Source organism: Brienomyrus brachyistius, chromosome 3, assembly GCF_023856365.1.
Source record: "Brienomyrus brachyistius isolate T26 chromosome 3, BBRACH_0.4, whole genome shotgun sequence".
NCBI classification, from domain to species: domain Eukaryota; kingdom Metazoa; phylum Chordata; class Actinopteri; order Osteoglossiformes; family Mormyridae; genus Brienomyrus; species Brienomyrus brachyistius.
This window is the reverse complement of record NC_064535.1, coordinates 18,274,221-18,293,317: the sequence shown is the minus strand read 5'-3', so window position 1 is coordinate 18,293,317 and position 19,097 is coordinate 18,274,221. Positions and strand designations below refer to the sequence as shown.

General features: G+C 41.5%; 1 protein-coding gene across 1 annotated transcript in view; it reads left to right on the top strand.

Moving 5' to 3' along the window:
• The window catches only part of LOC125738633 (collagen alpha-1(XXV) chain-like), a 49,606-nt gene that overhangs the window by 26,330 nt on the left and 4,179 nt on the right, over positions 1-19,097 (top strand). The window contains exon 3 of the mRNA XM_049007787.1: positions 15,389-15,433. Coding sequence (XP_048863744.1) covers positions 15,389-15,433 — 45 coding nt within the window. The remainder of the gene's footprint in view (positions 1-15,388; positions 15,434-19,097) is intronic.

The following is a 19,097-nucleotide window of genomic DNA, read 5'->3' as shown; positions in this document are numbered from 1 at the left end:
GCTGCTTGCAACAATGTTGCACCCTTGGTGCATTTGTGAGTTTTCGCAGAAGACACTGATGACAGATGTGTCATGGCTGAAGTAACTTTCAGGAACATCACAGAGGAAGTCTAGTCTGAGGCGGAGGTGGGGGAGTGTGCTGTTGGAATGAGCACCAGAAAGGTTGGGGTGGGAGGTGGAGGGGGTGGTGTTGTACCAGGGGGATTAGGGTGAGAGATGTAGGGGATGGTATTGCACCTACTCAATTTCGCATCCCCAAGAAGCATAAGTCTACTCCGTTGAAGTGGGATTATTCTTTGTGTGCATATACAGTAATGAGAGATGTGCATTTCCACTCTGTTTTGTTGTCTGATTCTGATGAATTGTCATTGTGGGACCATCCAGAACCCATTTTTTGTGTTTGACATAGGATAACCACCTAATCCATGTCAGGAGGGACACCATGAGATACTATGGTCACCCTACTCTCACACCTAGCTAAGTTTGTAAACTTCACCAGTGGCCTGTCTGAATTTAATCTTGCAGTACAGAGGGGAAATTCTCCTTTGCAAAATGCTTTACACACTTTAGGCTATACTTTTGGTACACTTCACGTACATTTTTTTTTTCATAACCAAAAGTTAAAAAAATCTATTTGCAAGATGAACTTTAATTTAGAAAGGAAAACTTAAACAAAAGTAAGATTTGATGAGCTTTAGCTGAGCCATGTAGCTATAATAGTGAAAAAGTTACAGCTGATAAGAAGACATTCTGTATTTATTTATTTCTCTGTTTGTTTTTTTTTTATTTGCTATCTGGGGGGTATTCCACGAAGCAGTGTCCTGTGCTATGAAGTGGGTTTACTGGCTTATCGGGGTAACTTTGCGAGTAACTTGATGAAGTGTGGTGTAACTTTGCGATTAACCCGTACTACGAAAGGTGGGTAGGTTTTAGTCGAGGCATGCTGCTATGGCAATTTATGCTAAGTCTCAAACCTGCTCCGAGCAGTTTTTGTTCTTTGTTAAGTCAAGGTTTCTGCGTAAACCAGCCCTATATGAGCACCGCCCCTACAATTACAATTTCTCCGAAGACAATGCCGGCGTACCTGGATAATCCATACGACATTAGCCCGAATCGTGAGGGGCTCTCTCTGTTAATATGTATGAAATGGAGCAGTGACATATAATATGCATACAATGTATCAATTATTAACTGTTAGAGAGAAAGTTATTCTGAAAATCCAAGGGGTGTGCATTGTTCCCTGTTGTCCACCGAAAAAGCACACTTCCCTATAGATGTGCCTGTCTCGTCTAGTTTTAAAGTTATTAACCCATTCATGTATTGTCCCATTGCACATTATATGGATACATTCGAACATTAATTAAAATTGGTACGTAAAGCAATCTGGGAAACAAAGGGGTTTGCAACAGTCGCCATGAGCCCAAAATGCTAAACCACCATGTCATTACAGCTGAAAGGACCTATTATATTAGCTATATTAACACGGTTTGGCACAAATCACGAAATGGTTTGAAGTGCAAAAATAATCGGTGTGCATCAATGTCTGTGTACTGGACATCACAATTCAGTCATTAAAAACGCCCCACCTTACTTCAGTTAAAAGTTACTTCACCGATTGAGACAAGTTTATCATACTAAAATAGCAAAGACAAAATATGGTTATTTGTGAAGAACATTTCACACAGATGCGATTGAAAGTATTTTACGGAGATCACATAATACAGAATAACATTATACAGTAAGAATGACAGGTGAACTCAACCCAGAAGGTTCCCTGTTGGCTATGGGGATCTAACCAGGAACTTTAACAGTGTAAAGCGACAGCATAAACCACTGTACCACCATGCCACTGTACTAGGCACTTGTAACATTTACGTAGCTTATGCAGTCTTGACTTTAGTCTGTCTGCAATTCATTGCGAAGCCAACTCCCTGGCTGTATTTATGGCCACAGTATTGTCTTTTTAAGCGATTATATCTTTGTATTCTTCATACAGCTCCATCAGCCGCATTTGTTCTGCGGCGGAAAGAAACACCGCACTCGTTTTTTTGATTCATTTGGTCGATCTATCGTTCATCCATTCATTTGGGCTTCTTAAATATCGCGGGTGTGCGCACTAAGTAAAACTATGCAAGTCTGCCTTGAATGAGCCTTGATTAGTTAAAGCTGAACTGCGTTCGTGGAACGACATGAGGCTAAGTTTAGAGATGGTGCTTGGTTGAGTCTGACCTTTTCAGGGAAAGTCTGCCTTTCTTTAGCTACTTTCATGCTATATCTCTAAGAGTGTATTTAAAAAAACAGCACTTCTGAACTCTGGAAGGTATATATCAGATTTAATCAAAATTAAAAACGGTGAAGCAGATGCCATTTGTTGAATTATAATGCAATGACCAAGCAGGATAATCATGTGTTATTCTCCCACAGACAACTGTTGTTTCACATTTGTTTGTTCAAGAAACATTTAGAAAAGGATATTTCTGATTGTGTTTGGTCATTATACTTTGAGTTTCCAATATGTTAAGTGTTAACCTAAGCGAGAATCGATTATAATCTTGCATGTTGTTCTCTTGATGGCGGTTATTAAGATGTCGCTTTGATATTCCTACAATTTATGTTATTGATATTGTTTACAGTAACTGATCTCTAGTGAGACCTCCTGGTGTGGGATGCCGCTGTGTTACCACGGGAGATTATTTTGAGCTGTAAGGGAGACTAAGAAGAAAATGTCCTCCATGTAGCCAGCCGCATTCCTCAGCTATGCCCCTCCAGTCAGGCCACATGGTGGCAGCCATCTTTCTAGGGCTACACAGGGCTTGTCTTCGATTATTTGTGTTTGGGTTCGTTTTCACAGATGGAAGATAGAGTTTCCTTCCATGTACCTCAGAAAGGGGCTTTAGCATTAAATTAATGTCTTGTCAGTCATAATTAAGCCCATGTGGGTCCAGCCCCTGTGAGTGTGTTGAGCTGCTTTTCTCATCTCAATTTTCACCTCCTGAAAAAAACTTGATACTTTTGGGTGACTTTTGTTTTTGTTTCGTCGACTTACGTCATTTGTCTGTGTATGCTTGCCATCCAACCTGCACCAAAGGAAAGCCAGCAGATTGGTAAAAGGCCGTTCGCCAGAAGGGGGAGTGGAGCACATTCCGAATGTCCATTTAATGTTTCTCATATTGTGAATCGTATAAATATTTATTTGAAAAGTACATGTGGCCATCACCTTAGTGAAGAGAAAGCTTAAATAGTAAAAAGTCCTTTATTATAAAGCAGCATATTAGTAGAAATGTGTTTTCATTGCTGAGAACTGGGCTAACTTTCTTAATGAGAAAACCATTTACTTGATTTTTTTCCTCCCTCGAAGCTAAACAATTTGGCTGTGGTTGTTAGACATATTCCACCCTGGATCGTGTTCACTTAAAACATTTGATGTCCAAATGTTGCCTTTTATAGAATGGTTGAGGAAAAGGCTAGAATGCACTGAATTGAGCTAGGGTGTCGTCGTTTTACAGTGTGACTTTGGTATCACTTTTTGTTAATGCTTGGCCTGCGCAGCATCTGTAATGTGGCTGAAACAAACAGTCCCACATCGATCGTTTTGTTTTGTCGCGGGAGACTCACCCCTTGGCATAGCTTCAGACAGGAAAACAGCCGCTTCTTGCAAGACAACAGCGGTACCAGCAGAGGCGATGAGCATCATGTCGCCTGGCGGACATGTTTCTCATGCTTGTTTGTCATTGATTGGCTCGACTCATGTGTCCTTATATATGATGGATTTGACGATTAACTGTCAGCTGTCTTTTATCCTCTTGTCTTGCCTCGGTCATCAGTGGGACACATACCTCAGTTTTGGGAAGCAGTCAAGTGTTCTATATTATTGCTGTTTCGTATATTTAATGCGCTGCTTTGGTCTGTGGGTTACTAGCATAATTCTCTAGATTGGGGCTTGATCCCAAGACCCCCCGGTTACACAAGAACAAAGCATGCATGTCAGTGACACATGTCAACGATAACCATGGACAGTGTTTTGTTGTATTATCATATCTATGCGACCCAAAGTCTACTGGTCATAAGACATCTTTCAGATTCCAAATGATTTCTTTCTGTGGTATATATGGAGTTTGGCTAGTGGGAGGGGATATGAGTTCAGTTTTCCTGTGTTGTCCTGCCAGACCCATACTCAGATGGGATCTTGAGCTCATCTTTCTGTTTCTCAGAGCTGCAAGGACACTTCAAGGACTTGTTCCCTGGTTCTGGTTCTGAGAGACAACTTATTTTGGTTGGCGGGAGCACAAAGAGCTGACGACACATGGTTACGTGTAGGCCGTGTCAGGTTCTACTGGCGGACATCTCCTTTCCTGAAATTGATAACCGTGTCACTTTAAAGGCAATGGTTTAAATTCCATGGGGGGAGAATATGGTGAGATATCTTTAAAGGTGTGTGTCTGTTTGTGTATGTGTATTGTGCGTCTGTATGTTGCAAAGAGTTTCACATACACACTACACTTGTGCATCCTCACAAGTGGCAACTTAACCAAAATTTCCTAAATATCAAACCTTACCTGTTTTTTTCTGTTTCTTCAAGCTCCTTTCTGTACTTCTTTTGTTGAGTTTTTTGTCCCAGCAGACCTCCAAGTATTATTCTTTACTTTTGCTAAAAAGCTGCATTATGTAGTTTGTTGGCCAGTTCTGTTTTAGCAATAAATTACACTTCTCTGATTAGTTTTGGTTGCATATGGCATAATGGGAATAAATGGGAAGTGCATAGATTTTTCAGATTATGTAAAAAATGTTGTTTTGTGTGTGTGTGTGTGTGTGTGTGTGTTTGCGTCTGTGTGTTTTTAAGTAACTGTTTCCCCCACTAAAGAAATCTATCATCCCCAAAGGAGAGAAGTATAAATAATGTTGCCTCTTCATAAAGAAAACATCTGTGAAAAATGCAGTTTGTTCAGGGCCTTCTAAGTGAACCAGATTTATAGCTGTTGTTTTAACCCACCACCATTAGTCTTGTGTAAGCAACCATCCGCATGTCATGAGTGGCCGTGCTCGCCGCTTCTTGATGTCCTACTACCCCTTAGATTTAAGATGGTAAAAGAACTTACTGGATCTAGCATCCTTCTTTCACATTTTTATTGGTGCTGAAAATCTGAAAAATACAAATCTTGAGAAAATACATCATGTGTGTGCCAAGAGTCAGAGAATTTTAAATGATGAGAACAAAAACATACTCCACTAACCCTCCCTGCAGTTTGTCAACCTGAATGAATTCAGATCTATGTCATAAAGAACATTGTAGAGCATTAAAATATTATGTCTATGAAGCATATAATTAAAAGCTATTTGTACCCATATATAAAGATAAAGAGAACTGCTTTATATTAATACACCCTTATGTCACACTATGGACAAGGGGAACAGTAGCAGGGAGACTGAGAATTGGGAAATACTGGGTTTAATCGAAAGGTAGAGACAAACAGGGGTGACAGAACAGGCACAAACTCAAAATGACATTGAGACTTCAATGACAGGACTAGGGAAACATACTTTGATGCGGACTTAAAAACACAGGACTGATGAAAACAACTCAGTACAGCCGATGACACAGGGATACCACAGGAGGTTAACGAGGGGCATGGCACACAGTAGGATCGAACGTGTGGGGCATGACAACACGGTGAAATATATTTGTTTTGATATCCAATGACTCCAACGAAAAAAAATGCATATGAAGTGCTCATATTCTATTTTGGTTCTTTCATCTGACACGAGATCAGACAAGTTAATTGCGGATGTGACAAGTTAATTGCGGAAAGCACTTTAGATAAATTGTGGGCACGTTTTACTAAAAGCAGGAACTTTTTTTCTGGAACCAGAACCTTTTTTTTCCCCCCAAACCAAGGATTTTTGTCGTGTTCACACAGAAAAAGAGATAGAAATGTCGTTTTTTTCTATGGAAAATGAAAGATCGATCTGCTGGCCAGATTTAATAAGAATCATAAACATGTTGCGGGTTATATAAGGACAGTACAATATAAATACTAAAATCATGTTTCGTACCCCAATAACTAACATATAACTAGCAAAATTACTTATTTACTCTCCATTGTTTTGGCTGATAGATAGATAGATAGATAGATAGATAGATACAGTAGGATAAAACGGTAAATAAAAAATAATAAACAGCTAAATAAATGTTACTAATTTCTTTATTATGGGGGGATTGATTATGATCAAAACAGGACACAGCCTTCTAGTATTTATATTTTACTTTACTTAGATACCCGCAACATGTTTATGATTCTTATTAAATCTGGTCAGCAGATCGATCTTTCATTTTCCACATAATAAAAAACAATGCAATGATATCCTTCTAATAAGTGCTAGCAAGTTTCCCCACCAGCATCAGACATAGTAGACAAAAGTATATTTTACGATGCAGAAATATGGAGGTGCACACAACAAATGTATTAATTGAAACATTAAATATAATTGAGGTACAGAAATAATTCGCTCAATGTTTGCTCCACTACTTCTGTCTCTTTTCCTGCACTTCTGCTTAGCTTCCAGGTTCACATCGGTGCTTGTGGTCAACCAGTCAGCAAGTTAATTTATCGCTAAAGTGCCTCCCAGTAGTCCATATTCGAAGGAAAAGTACGTAATCTGAAGTAACTACTAACATTGGGTTCCAGAACTGCCTCTGAGAAAAACAAAATAGAATGTGAGTGCTTGATATCTGTTTTTTCCACTACAAAATCGAAAATCAGAAAACTAGTCATTATCCATATTCTCATTTTGATTTTGGAAGCAAATATTGAAAAAATGAGTGTTCGGTTTTATTTGGAGAAACGACTGAACGAATGATACAGTACATGGATTCTAAGCTAGCCCACTAGGTATAATATAAAAGAAACCCAATCCTTAACATCGCCAGAGTAGCGTAGCCTATGCTTATATTTCAGATAATTATGTTTATTCCAGACCAACATTTAAGGCCTATTTAAGGGAGGATTTAGCCCCCTGAAATGTTGTTAACCCCCCCCCCCCCCCACCTCCAAATAAATGTGTACGTATTGACTTAAGTCATGAATAGCTTTTTTATATTATACATATATACCTACTTTTGGTCTGCTCGGTCTGATGGTTGCCATACTCAAGGAGTAGCTGTTGCTGTAGTGGATCGGCTCCTTCCAATGGTGTCTGATGTCACTCCTTTCAACGACCATATTATGAGGCTCAGGCTAAGGCCCTCCATGGGTCTATTGTCTCAGTGTATGCTCCGACTGCGGTGAGTGACGTCTCGCTGAGGTAGACAACTTCGCTCGGTGATTGAAGGGTGCCCACAAGGTGACACTCCTCTGGTCATGGGTGACTTCAATGCGACCACTGATATTGACAGGGCTATGAGGATTGTGTCTGGAGACCATGGTGAAAGTGGCTCCATGTTCCTTGACTTTGCGAAAGGTCAGGGACTGCGAGTCGCTGGATCCTGGTTCCAACGCCATGACCTGCATTGTTGGACTTGGTACTCCAATACTGGTGGTGTGGCGATGGAGTTCGATTACATCCTCGTGGGCAGATACTGGAGGCTCCTGCAGAACTGCAGGGTGTACAGAAGTGCCCAGTTTGTGAATTCTTACAGATGACACTGCAGGTGTGACACGCTGGGCAAGGCTACTTTGAGCAGTTGTTTAAAGCTGACTCTCTGGCTAGGATGTTGGACACAGAGGGTCCACGGTTCTTGAAGCTGACCCTCTGATCAGCTGTGAACCATCCAATCTCACTGAGATTCGTTTTCATCAAGCACAAGTGCGAATATTGGCAGAGGATCTTTGCAGCCTTTGTCAAGTTTTGCAAAACATTCAACTCAGTTGATCGAGTTGCCCTGTAGGACTTCCTGAGACTTCACGGGATTCTCTGAGGTTGCTGGACATCATGGCCGGCCTATACACTGGTACTGTGAGTGCTGTGCAGAGTGGAGGGAGAACCTCTGAGTTCTTCCCAGTTGTTTCTGGGGTTCACCAGGGGTGTGTTCTTGTTCCTACTCTGTTCAATGCTTGTATGGACTGGGTGTTGGGCAGGGTTGTGAGGTCCTGCAGCTCTGAAGCATTTGTTGGTGAAGAAAGATTTACTGATCTTGACTTTGCAGGGTGATGCTGTGATCTTAGCGGAGTCAATGGAGGCTCTGATTGGGGCTCTCGAGAGACTAAGCGAGGAATCTGAGTGTCTGGGATTGCGGGTGTCCTGGATCCAGACATTTAATAACTTCTTGGGCACAGCCATCAGTAGTGTGTCTCTCTGCGGGGAGAATGTCGACCTTGTTGAGAGATTTACCTACCGCGATAGCGACATTCATGTCTCTGGTGACTCTTCCTATGAAGTCAGTAGACGGATTGGAAGAGCATGGGGGGTCATGAGGTTGCTGGAAAGGGGTGTGTGGCTCCCGATATCTTTGCAGGAGGACGAAGGTCCAAGTCTTTAGAGTCCTGGTGCTCCTTATTTTGTTGTATGGCTATGAGACATGGACGCTATCCAGTGACCTGAGACATAGACTGGAGTCTTTTGGTACTGTGTCTCTTCAGAGGGTACCAAGGGTTCGACTTTGTGTTAAACGAGCAGTTGCTAGAGGAGTCCCTAATGAGGCACATTACCTGCATTGTAAAGGAGCGCCAATTATGGTACTATGGCCATGTGGCCTGTTTCCCTGAGAGTGATCCGGCTCGCAGGATCCTCATTGCTGAGGACACAAACGGCTGAACCAACTATGTTTGAAACATTCACACCAAGGCCGTTTACTTATGTAAGTGTCCATGACAATGTATGTCAAATTTGATTTTAAACTGAAATGTCAAATGGTATAACTAGCTACTATACTATACTATACTAGTACTTATGTTGTCAAATGCATTGCAGACCACTTCAGCAAGTGTTTTGGTAACTGGTTACACCATTTCTCTCCTATTATAAGCCATTCTATTAGAGGCCAATTTAGTAAAATATCAGTAGTTTATGATGCTGATTAAAATGCAATATGAACTAACTTACTATGTGGAACTATTTAAAAAATGTAAATTTTGGAAAATTTTGGAAAAAGTTATTTATTCACAACATTATTATCAAAGCTCTATAAGGCTAGGATAAAATAATTATGTTGGGCGAACATAATGTTTTAGAAATGTTTATCTTTAATGCATATTTGTATTCCATTCACTTACAAATTTAAGCAATATATAATGTAATATGTGCATGTAATTTCATAATGTAGCAGAATGAAGTGGGTGAAGAGTGAGTGCTGAATATGAACTGCAATTTAAAAGACCTAAAACTCCAATAATTCAGTTATAAGAGAAATGTTACTCAAAGATTTAAATTCACTGCATATTCAGTTTATTAAATTTCTGTCATTTCACAATTAATACAGTATAAGAGAGATTCATTTCCCTAATAGATACTACTGTCAAACAAGGGAAAAAGTGGCTTATCACAGAGCACAAGTGAATACCAATCCTGCTGTTAGAGCCAATTACATTACCGAAAGAAGTGAAAGGTAGTTTACACACACAGGGTCCTATTTTGCACTGGTGGAAAGCATGACGCAAAAAAGTGGTTTTACTAGTTTCATACCAGTGCATGGCCAAACGCACACGTTTTCAAAATAGTAAATGATTCTGTACTCATCTCCCGCTTTTAGGAAGGATGTTTTTTAAATGAGGTATGGGGTGGGCGCATTGTCAGTGCGTTGTTATTTTAAGGCTTTTGAGCTTTTGACGAAGAAAAGCCTCATTTAAAGTCAGTGGCACATTATTAAACGGTATTTAAGCTGCGTGTTTTAGAAATGTGCGGGTGCATGACACTCGGTATGGACACAGGTATGCGCTCAAGGTGACTAATAGCTTTTTGCTATTTTATTTGATTTATATGCATTTTACTTTACTGTAGAGCGTAACTGGTCCTTTCATGTAATGATACTGTTTAATAACATGCCAAGGTATGTTTTCCCCTTTTTCTGACATCAGTATACCACTTTTGGTACTGCACAGGTGTTCGGGTGATGCCATAAAATGAGGACACACTTGCTGTTAACTCATAAAGTGAAGTGAATGTGATTAGTTGCCATTGTTGACACACCACAGCACACAGTACACAACAGTGTGTACTCTAGCATCTGGCCAAATGCTTCGCCTGCTTGCCTTGGTGGTTATTGTCTATGCAGGATGTAATATAGATATATTACCCAGCCCTAACTATGAGTAACCAAACAAAATGTTTTTTTTTTTTATCTATTTTTGCATAACGTGTCAATGATTATTTAGAATGTATATAATATAGTTATTTTGATATGTCCCGCTCAATATTGCAAAAATGTATAAAATTTTTATTTAGCGATAATGTAATAAAATCTTATTCTATGTAATATTTTACAAAAATTATGATTACACTTGCATATACTCCAGGTGGATAAAATACTCCATACTTCAAATTTTTTGTGGTTAAATCATTTGGCATTTTCGGGGGCATTCAATTGTACAAATTTGTAAAAAGGTCATTTCAAATGACATATGAATATGAAATGTCCATTTTAACAAACCTGATGCATGCCTTTAAAACTAATTTTTTTAAGATTTTTAAATTGCCAACCATTATTTGTTTACTAAGAAATTATCTATTGAGGTAAGATGAATTATAAACTTTGTGGAATATTTTTTTTATGAGAATTATAAAGTTCATGGTCAGTGATAGTTATTTTGATATAGGTTTTGTACCATATAATCAGGGGCGTAGGGGGGCACAGGGGGGGATGCCTCCTCCCCCAATATCAACAACAACCCCCCATCCTCAGAACATGAACAGATACCTATTTAGGGCTGAATAGTATTAGGAAAAAAATCACATTAGGTTTTGATAATGATATCGATGGATGTATGCAAAGCTGTGGATATGTGTCATGCATTCGCTGCGGATCTGGATAAAACATATTAAACCTATTAAAGTATTAAACTATTCAAATAATAAAAGACTTTTCCAGAAAAAAAGTTCAGGCAGTGAAAGCATCTTAAGATTGTAGTCATACATCAAACAGTATAATTTTAGCATATGGATCTGTGATTTTTTTGAGTTATATTTAGTTGAGAAACTGAATTAAACAGTGTTAATCTTATTTTAAATGATGAAATCTTTATGATTTTAAAATGTTCTCCGAGGCAAATTCGGTCCATCCTAATGTTAAAACTCCTTCCAACACCACAGTATATAATGGAAGTGAATGAATGGAGCATTATTTTAAGTATGAAATTAGATGTAGATTTTTAAAAGTGCCATAGTATGCATTGTTCTCTGGTGTCTACATAGAAGGTATATGAACTTGGTTTGGTCAAAAAATGTCCAGAAGTGGTTAATATAATTTGGCCTGAAGTCCATGTATCATCCACGTTTTTCTAAATCAAGCTGAAACACTTGTTTTTTTTAATATCCGTTTCCAAATCCAATATCATGGGAGCTTTCGGGAAACGTACCTGTTTTCCGGACATGGTTAAGAGTGTCACACAAGTCTAGGAATTACAACCAGTCCATTTCACTTCCTTCTTCTACTTGGCATGGCGAAAGTAAAGCTGGGCACTAATCACGTCATGCCACTTATCGGGAGCGTGATCTGGAGAGCTTTCAGATATGTCCTCCTGGCCGGACACTTCATTAGCATCCATTGTTTCTTTTCTTTCCCCAAGTGTGTTATTAAAATTGGAAAAAGGGCAGCCCAAAAACAACATAGGAGTTATGCGCACCCCCCCCCCCCCCTCCCTTGTGACTCCGCTTGCCGCACTGAAGTTTAGAAAGCTTTCATCTGTACAGAATGAAGAGGGCTCTCACATGCCGTGTGCCTGCTTCTGTTCCAAGGGCAATTTGGATGAATAGCAGTGAGTCAAGTTACCGGTGGCTTCTTTTGCACATAGGCAGTGAGGCCCATGATCTCCTGTGCGAAGCACGGTGTTATTATTTAATCCAGGGCTTTGCTTTGTGATTGGGGAAAATGTGGGAAAATGTTAGCTTTTACTGAGCCATTATTTGGAATCCTGGGTATGATGGCAGGATGCTGATCGGTTTGGTTGGGACATTCCAGTCCAATGCGGTGGCTCGTGAGTAGTGGGTGGCTTTGAACTGATCCATTTGGCTTTGGCTCCACAAGTGTCATTGCGCTTTGTATAATTTTTATACTTAAATAAATGTTTACGTTCTGTCCTATTTAATTGAAGGGTAAGAGTGCTATGTGGTTCTGTATAAAATAACATTGATTTTTACCGTTTTTTTAATGGTATGTTGTTGTAATTTTTAGTCTTTCAGTAAAAATTGTGGGGCAACATACAATTTAGGCAACAAGCAATTATTTATGAATGCTGTGGTTGTCTGCTATGAGTCACCAGGTCGGAACAGAGCCAGTTCTGGAGACACCGAGGCTGTGATCCAAGGAGGATAGCATTTGTAACCCCTGAGTTTGTCTGCAGGGGCAGAGTGTGGCCCCTCCTCACGTTAGGCAGGCAGAGGTGCTGCACTCCGGGTTAGACCCAGGCATGCAGCCACGCCTTCATTCTCTTCCAGGAAGCCCCTCCCACCTCCTCAGCTGGGATCGGCCGGCGGATATAAATAACAGGAAGAGAGAAGAAACTGATGGGCTGCCAAACACCCCTCCTGTGGCAGCTGCCATCTTCCCTGGAAGAGCTCTTTTTGTTTTGGCCCCCATCTACAGGCGGATGGTAATAGTTCATAATTTGGGACAGCAAAAAAAAATACATTTCTCGAGGAGGTTGATATTTTTGCTGATGGGGTGCTTATCCACTGGAGCCCATTTCCTCCGTTGTGATGGAGTTGTCTGGACTGTAGACGTTAAGCAGTATCTGATTTCATATCCTGTCGAAAGCCTACAGCTCCGCTATGTGTGTTCACAATCCAAAGATACCATTAAGCAGCAGTTCATATCCAGAATTTCATGTGTGGAAAATTACCGGTTTGCTTCACCCTAAAACACACTAAATGGGGATTGAAGCAGAATCGTGTAAGACTGGGGGCACTGTAAGCAACAGAGTGATTGTTGGACTGAAAGCAGAAGCGCAGGCCACATGTTTCACGTTGTGATCTGCATGGCAGCCTGGACTGTTGCATGATTGCTTATGGTGTCTGTAAATCCAGAGCTATCCTAGGATATGAAATTTTGTGTGGGCTCATAATTTTCAAGGCAGTGAGGGTAAATTAGGGTTCACCATGGATGTGCCTCACCACAAGGCCAAGGAATCATGGGGGGGGACGCGTGATGAATTGTAGAATCGTCTAGACATGATATTTTTGTGGAGCGCTTAAGATCCAAGTGGTCTCTGTTAATGTTTATTGGTTTCCAGCAGACAGCTGAGGTGGACAAGGGGATGGAGATCAGGTTCCTTTGTAGGGAACTAATTTAGTTAGTACCCTGGAAGCCCTACACATTCCCCTTTTATTTGGAGACGGAGCGATTTTATGCGTGACCCTGTTATTTACAGTGGTTGTGAAATGGCGTGATTTTTGCTGGATGACTTTTCCAGATAGGAGTAGGTGGTTAGTCAAACAAAGGAGTGAGTAATGAGTTCTGGCTCTCAGTGGTGGTCATTTTCTGCCTTTGCTCTTTATAACTTCAGATGTGTTAGTTAGTTAATATATTAATTACGTTACCGTGCTGTTTTACCAGCCTGTAAATCTCAGGAAATGTAACCTTTCATGTATAACACCATGCCTGCCTCTACATGACCACTATGCCACATGGTGTGTGATGTTATTTGTGCTCCGCATTAGTTCATGATGAGATGGTCTGTAAGGGCACTTCACACAATCTAAAATGAGCCCGTAACACCTTAAAATCAAGGGAAACAGTTGTAGTTGGCTTCCTCCAAAGTGCATTTGGTTCTGTCTCATGATACCAGCATCGCTGGCTGCCGCAGCTAGTGTAACATCCGGCAGCGAACTTGGCCTCGTGCTCTGGCTCGTGTGCCGAAATTCCCCTCTTACACTTACAGTATGGAAGTCTGAAAGCTGACACTTTTGGGTTGGATATGACTGCACATACGGCGGGGTCAATCAGAGCGGCAGGGAATCTGAGAGAGTCCGAGGTTTGTGGTGGTGGGGGGGGGGGGGGGGGGGGGCGGTATTTCCAGCACCAGAATTCCATGGGTTATTCCTGGGTGTATCTCAAGATGGCGACCCACCTGCCCTCAGAGCTTCTGCCTAGCACCTCATCCACAACAGAAGTCATTTCCCTGTAAAGAACAGGGAAATTTTCTGACCAGCTTGACCATAAATGTGGGATTCAACAACAAATGTCTTGTGGAAAGAGACAGTTCTTTGGGACAGATGTGCGTCTGCTATACCTCATGTCTCTTGGTGCGCCACAGGTGTGGTAGCTGATAGCTGACAGAATGTGCCTGATCTCTGTTATCACTAAAGCACATGCATACTGGCGAAGGTGAATGCAGCCAGGGGCTGAGAGGTAGGCCTCAGCTGAGATGACAGACTCCTCAGTGTTGGCACCAGCACTATATTTACAGCTGGCGTTGGAGTGCATGTTTGGATCAAGGTTGTCTATAGATGTCCTTGAGTGAGCCGGGGAACAGGATGTGACGGTGGGATCGGCATGCGGCCGGAATTTGAGTATGTGCTTTTGCAAGCCTGCGGGCAGGGTTTAGCCATTCCGGGCCAAGGGGGTTATTGGAGTCCCCCAGAAATCCTCTGCTCCGGATGTGCATGTGCATGCCACTTCTTCGCGGGGCTGCAGAGTGCATGTGGGCACACAGCCGGTGGGCAGAATCCCTTTGCCAGGTCCTCCTGAAGCACTTATAAAGCTCATATAAGGTCACATTCCTCTGAGTCTTATGCTGTGTTAGTGACCAATGAAGAGGCAGCCATACATGGCGGCTTCCACAGCTCTCTTCGGAATATTTTATTGATTTTTCAATAAACAGGTAAATTCATTAATCAATTGTAATATGACTGGTCAAATGCAGTTATTCTGTTAATTTAAATTTTTTTTTTTAATACTTCTGGAGGGATTTCAATTAAGTGACATGAGTCAGCTTTTGCTGGAGATGCTACTAAAAGGTATCTCAGCGATGGCGCTTCTTCGGCATCCAGCATGATCGTTAACAGCCAGTTCACAAGCCTGCTGCCGTCTGATTGATTGCCATCAGGAGCAGCTATGCTGGCCAACGCACACCTTTCCAAAGCCTAGCCATTTCTGAAAGACTCCATGCTGATTTATTTCTTCTCATTCCTTTATTTTATGAAGGTGGGGTTCCCTTCCAGGCTGTGCTCAGGTAAAGGGATACTGCCTCATCCGGTGCGACCTTTAACCCCCTGATTAACTGCAGGTTGTATTTTGGATCAGGGTCTCCTGGGTCAAGGGGAAAAAGAGGTCGAATTGGGGATCCAGGTAAGCCTCTCCAGCCTGGTTCTCATACAGTACAGCTGTGGGCAGGTCTTATGCTCTGTTGTCCTTTGTAAGTGTACTTCGTCTGTGTTTCTGCACTGATTCTCATATGTTTTTTGTGACAGCGGTCATAGCTGAATCCTTCTATTCACAGGATACCTTTAAGTGTGTTCCTTTTACGTTCATATTTACAGATGGTAGGTAAATATTTACAGATGCTTTTGCTCAAAGTGAAGCAGGCAGTACATCACAAGCATGCAGTTGTTTGGGAGCCAGCTTGGGTACAGGTGCTGCCAGGATTGTAGTCACGGACATTCTGTGGAGCCCCGAGGGCAAAACCCTTAGACTACGTAAACATGACAATCAGCAAACTGCTTGGTGCAGGCGCAAAATTCGCTTTCGCGTTCACACCATCAATGGCGAACCTACCCGTCACAAATTGAAGATTACATGTGATTGGTTTGCTAGAGGTTAGCGAACTATGTGAAAGTTCAATCGATTTGATGGTAAAGCAGCAAAGACCGGGTGGCGCTTGGTGCCCGAGGACGCACCGCTCTCCCTATTCACATACAATGGTGCAAAAATTTTGCCACTTGTCATGTGGATGCAGCCTTAATCTACTCAGATTCTGACACAGGCACGGTTTACTCCTGCATATATTTGTTTAATCGGGCTCAAAGTGGCCTAGGTGCTCTGCTCGTGCTCCACAGTTTCCCCTCCGTGCTTTGGCCCAGAAGTAACAGAAGAAGCACGGAGCATAGCAGAGGACGTACAGCGTGCACGAAATGTACAGCGCTGTAGAGCTGCCCAATTACTCCAAGGTGTTGGTTTTCCACAGCCATAAAAACTGGTACCAGCGCCGAATCACATCACAATGTGAAGTGGGGTATTTTGTACTGAATTCGAAATATTATAGGGCTGGATATGGACGTGCAATACTCATACTTACATGTTATGCACATCCAATTCTTAACCTCACTAGTCAGCTAGATTAAGATCAGGCCTTTTCTTACCTTCCCTTTGGTACGAATATTATAGAGTAGGGAGTTTAAGTTTCACTAAAACATTTTTATTCTGTCACAGGAAAAAAAACTAAGCAAGTTTTGCTATTTTAATGATTATTCATTTTCAAGATTACAGACGCTCCTCTACTTATGAACTTTCAACTTTCAGACATACGAACGAAGAGGACTGTCTAAATTGTGTTCCTTGGGCTCCCGTTTCTTGTTCACAACAGCAATTTTTTTTTCTGCGCCAATTCCGCCTTCTGGCTGCTACTCCCCCCACGCAACAGTGTAGCATGTGTACTCTCAGCCCCCTAGTTCTTTGTACTTACATACACCCTTAAAATGATGTTGAATAATGTCTTACGAACATTTCAAGTTAGGAACAGCCATTTGTAACGTAACTCATTCGTAAGTAGAGGAGTGTCTGTATCTGTTATATATTTAAAAATCAGTTTAAAGTTTACAATCATAATCATTTTCACCCTGGCTGCTTAAATCCCTCCTTGACGGTTCGTGAGAAACTTATGTGTCATAGTACCCCAATATTTATTACAACAAAATCACATCGCAATATTTGAAAAATTTCCAATACCATACCGTCATAGTATATTATACAAAATACTTTATTTCTTGTTACGCTATCCTGATCTTGTTGTATCTTTTGTTCCGACCAGATTGCAATTAAAGCCTGTGTCACTTCATTTGTCCACGCATCTATTTTTAATAATTTTATTCTTTTTTTTTTCAACTGTGATATAATAGGTCAAACCCGATACTAACAAGCTGAAAGGAGCCATATCGCCATAGCCATTGATCGATTCCTTACCCCGTGCATATATACCGAGACAAGGACAACAGTCTGATTGAATGGCCTAGTCGAGCTTTAGCCGTAGATCAACTTAACTGTGCATGTAAACGTACTAACTGACAGCTTGTTTCCATATCACGGGAGTGTCTAGTGTCTAAGTGCTAAGGTGACCCCACTTATACCAGGAGCATCTGGGGGATGTTCAGAGCCCCAGCACAGCACCTGTCCCACGCGTCTGCCCTCTGGCTTCTGAAACTGGGCTGTTTGTACTTTATGACTCATGGGTCAGAAAGTTGGACGTCTGCCTAAGTTGCACAGTCCCACCTCTGTTTTCCTGCTGATCCAGCTCTAGAGCATTTACCCAGAAGGTGGGCCAGCTGCATCACAATATCATCGCACTGTGAGTCAGCCTGCTACCTTCTTTGATCACAGCTGACGTGACAGTGGACTAAACTTGTATCCGCCGTGGTAGCAGGGCGAGTGCGGTCTGATCTTGTGTGATTGGCTTCCCCTCTCATGAGGTGACCTGAGGTGTTCTTCAGTAATCCATTTGTGAGTTTGCTCCAGCTGGCCCAACCGTTGGCTGTCTTCTGCCGTTCACAACTTAGCAGGTCTCTGTGGGCAGATGTGTCAGTGTTCTGCGTCATTCTGTCCCGCACATGTTTCTCAATGCTGAGCATCTGCACTGCTGTGGCTTTGAAGACGATATTCTCAGTGCAACCAGCACTCAATTACATGCTGGCGTCTAAAAGATCGTTACCATCAACTGTTTTTATAACCCTGCGAGAGCCTCTTTTGCTCTCTTTTTTGGGTATTATTTAGATACCTGCTGTGTGTGTGACGAGCCTGTTTTTTATGTGGATGACAGATGGGGAGTCAGAGTAAGCAATGTTGTGCTGTATCTGTGTACTACCATGCTGTATGTGTATAGTGCTGTGCTGTATCTGTATAGTACTATGCTGTGTTGTATCTATATAGTACTCTGGTGTGTTGTATCTGTATAGTGCTGTGCTGTGCTGTATCTGTATACTGTAGTGCTGTGCTGTACTGTATCTGTATAGAGAAAACTAAAGCTCACTTTATGCTTGGTGCCATAACCTGCTTTTCTGACAAACATGTGTTTCTGCAGGTGGCTGGTAATGGAGGGCTGCTCTGGGAGTGTGGCTTGTTATTATCTGATTGTACATGGCTTGGGGGTTACGGGGCTGTTTTTAATGGTGCGTTGGTGGCAAAATAAAAATTGAACCACAGAGAGCCGGAGGCCATCTTCAGCTGTGCTCCAGCTTCTCGCCAAACCTTTTTTTTTAAGTAAACAAATACTACTAGAGAAAAAAAGTTTGTTTTGAATCCCATTTCAGACACGGTCATATACATTGTGAAGATCTTGAGAAAATGGCACACAGGGTTTGAGATTGCTCAGTATGGGCACTAAATACAGTGCAGACCACCTACCTTGTTTGCGTGCTAGAATGAAGTACCATGCCGTTAGATTTGACCATGAGTGGTCTCCACGCTGCCTACTGGTGGCCTTTACTTTTGTCTGTGTTTTGCCTTCACATACCATTCTGTTGTACTAATACCTAAATGTATGCATTGAAATTTGTTTGCCATAAGTAACTGGATATACCCACATACACACCTTTGTTTTAGGTTTAATTTAAAGGCCGGCTTTAGGAAAAACAGCGCATGGTTCAGTGGGGTTGTCTGGATATAAATGTTGGAAATAAATGTAATTTGTACTTTTTGGCATTCTTTATGTATAGCTGGATAGCTTCCTTTCCAAACATCAATAACTCGTATGGAATTTTACATTTGATTATTTTTTTCAGTAATGAATGCCTTAGTGATTCGT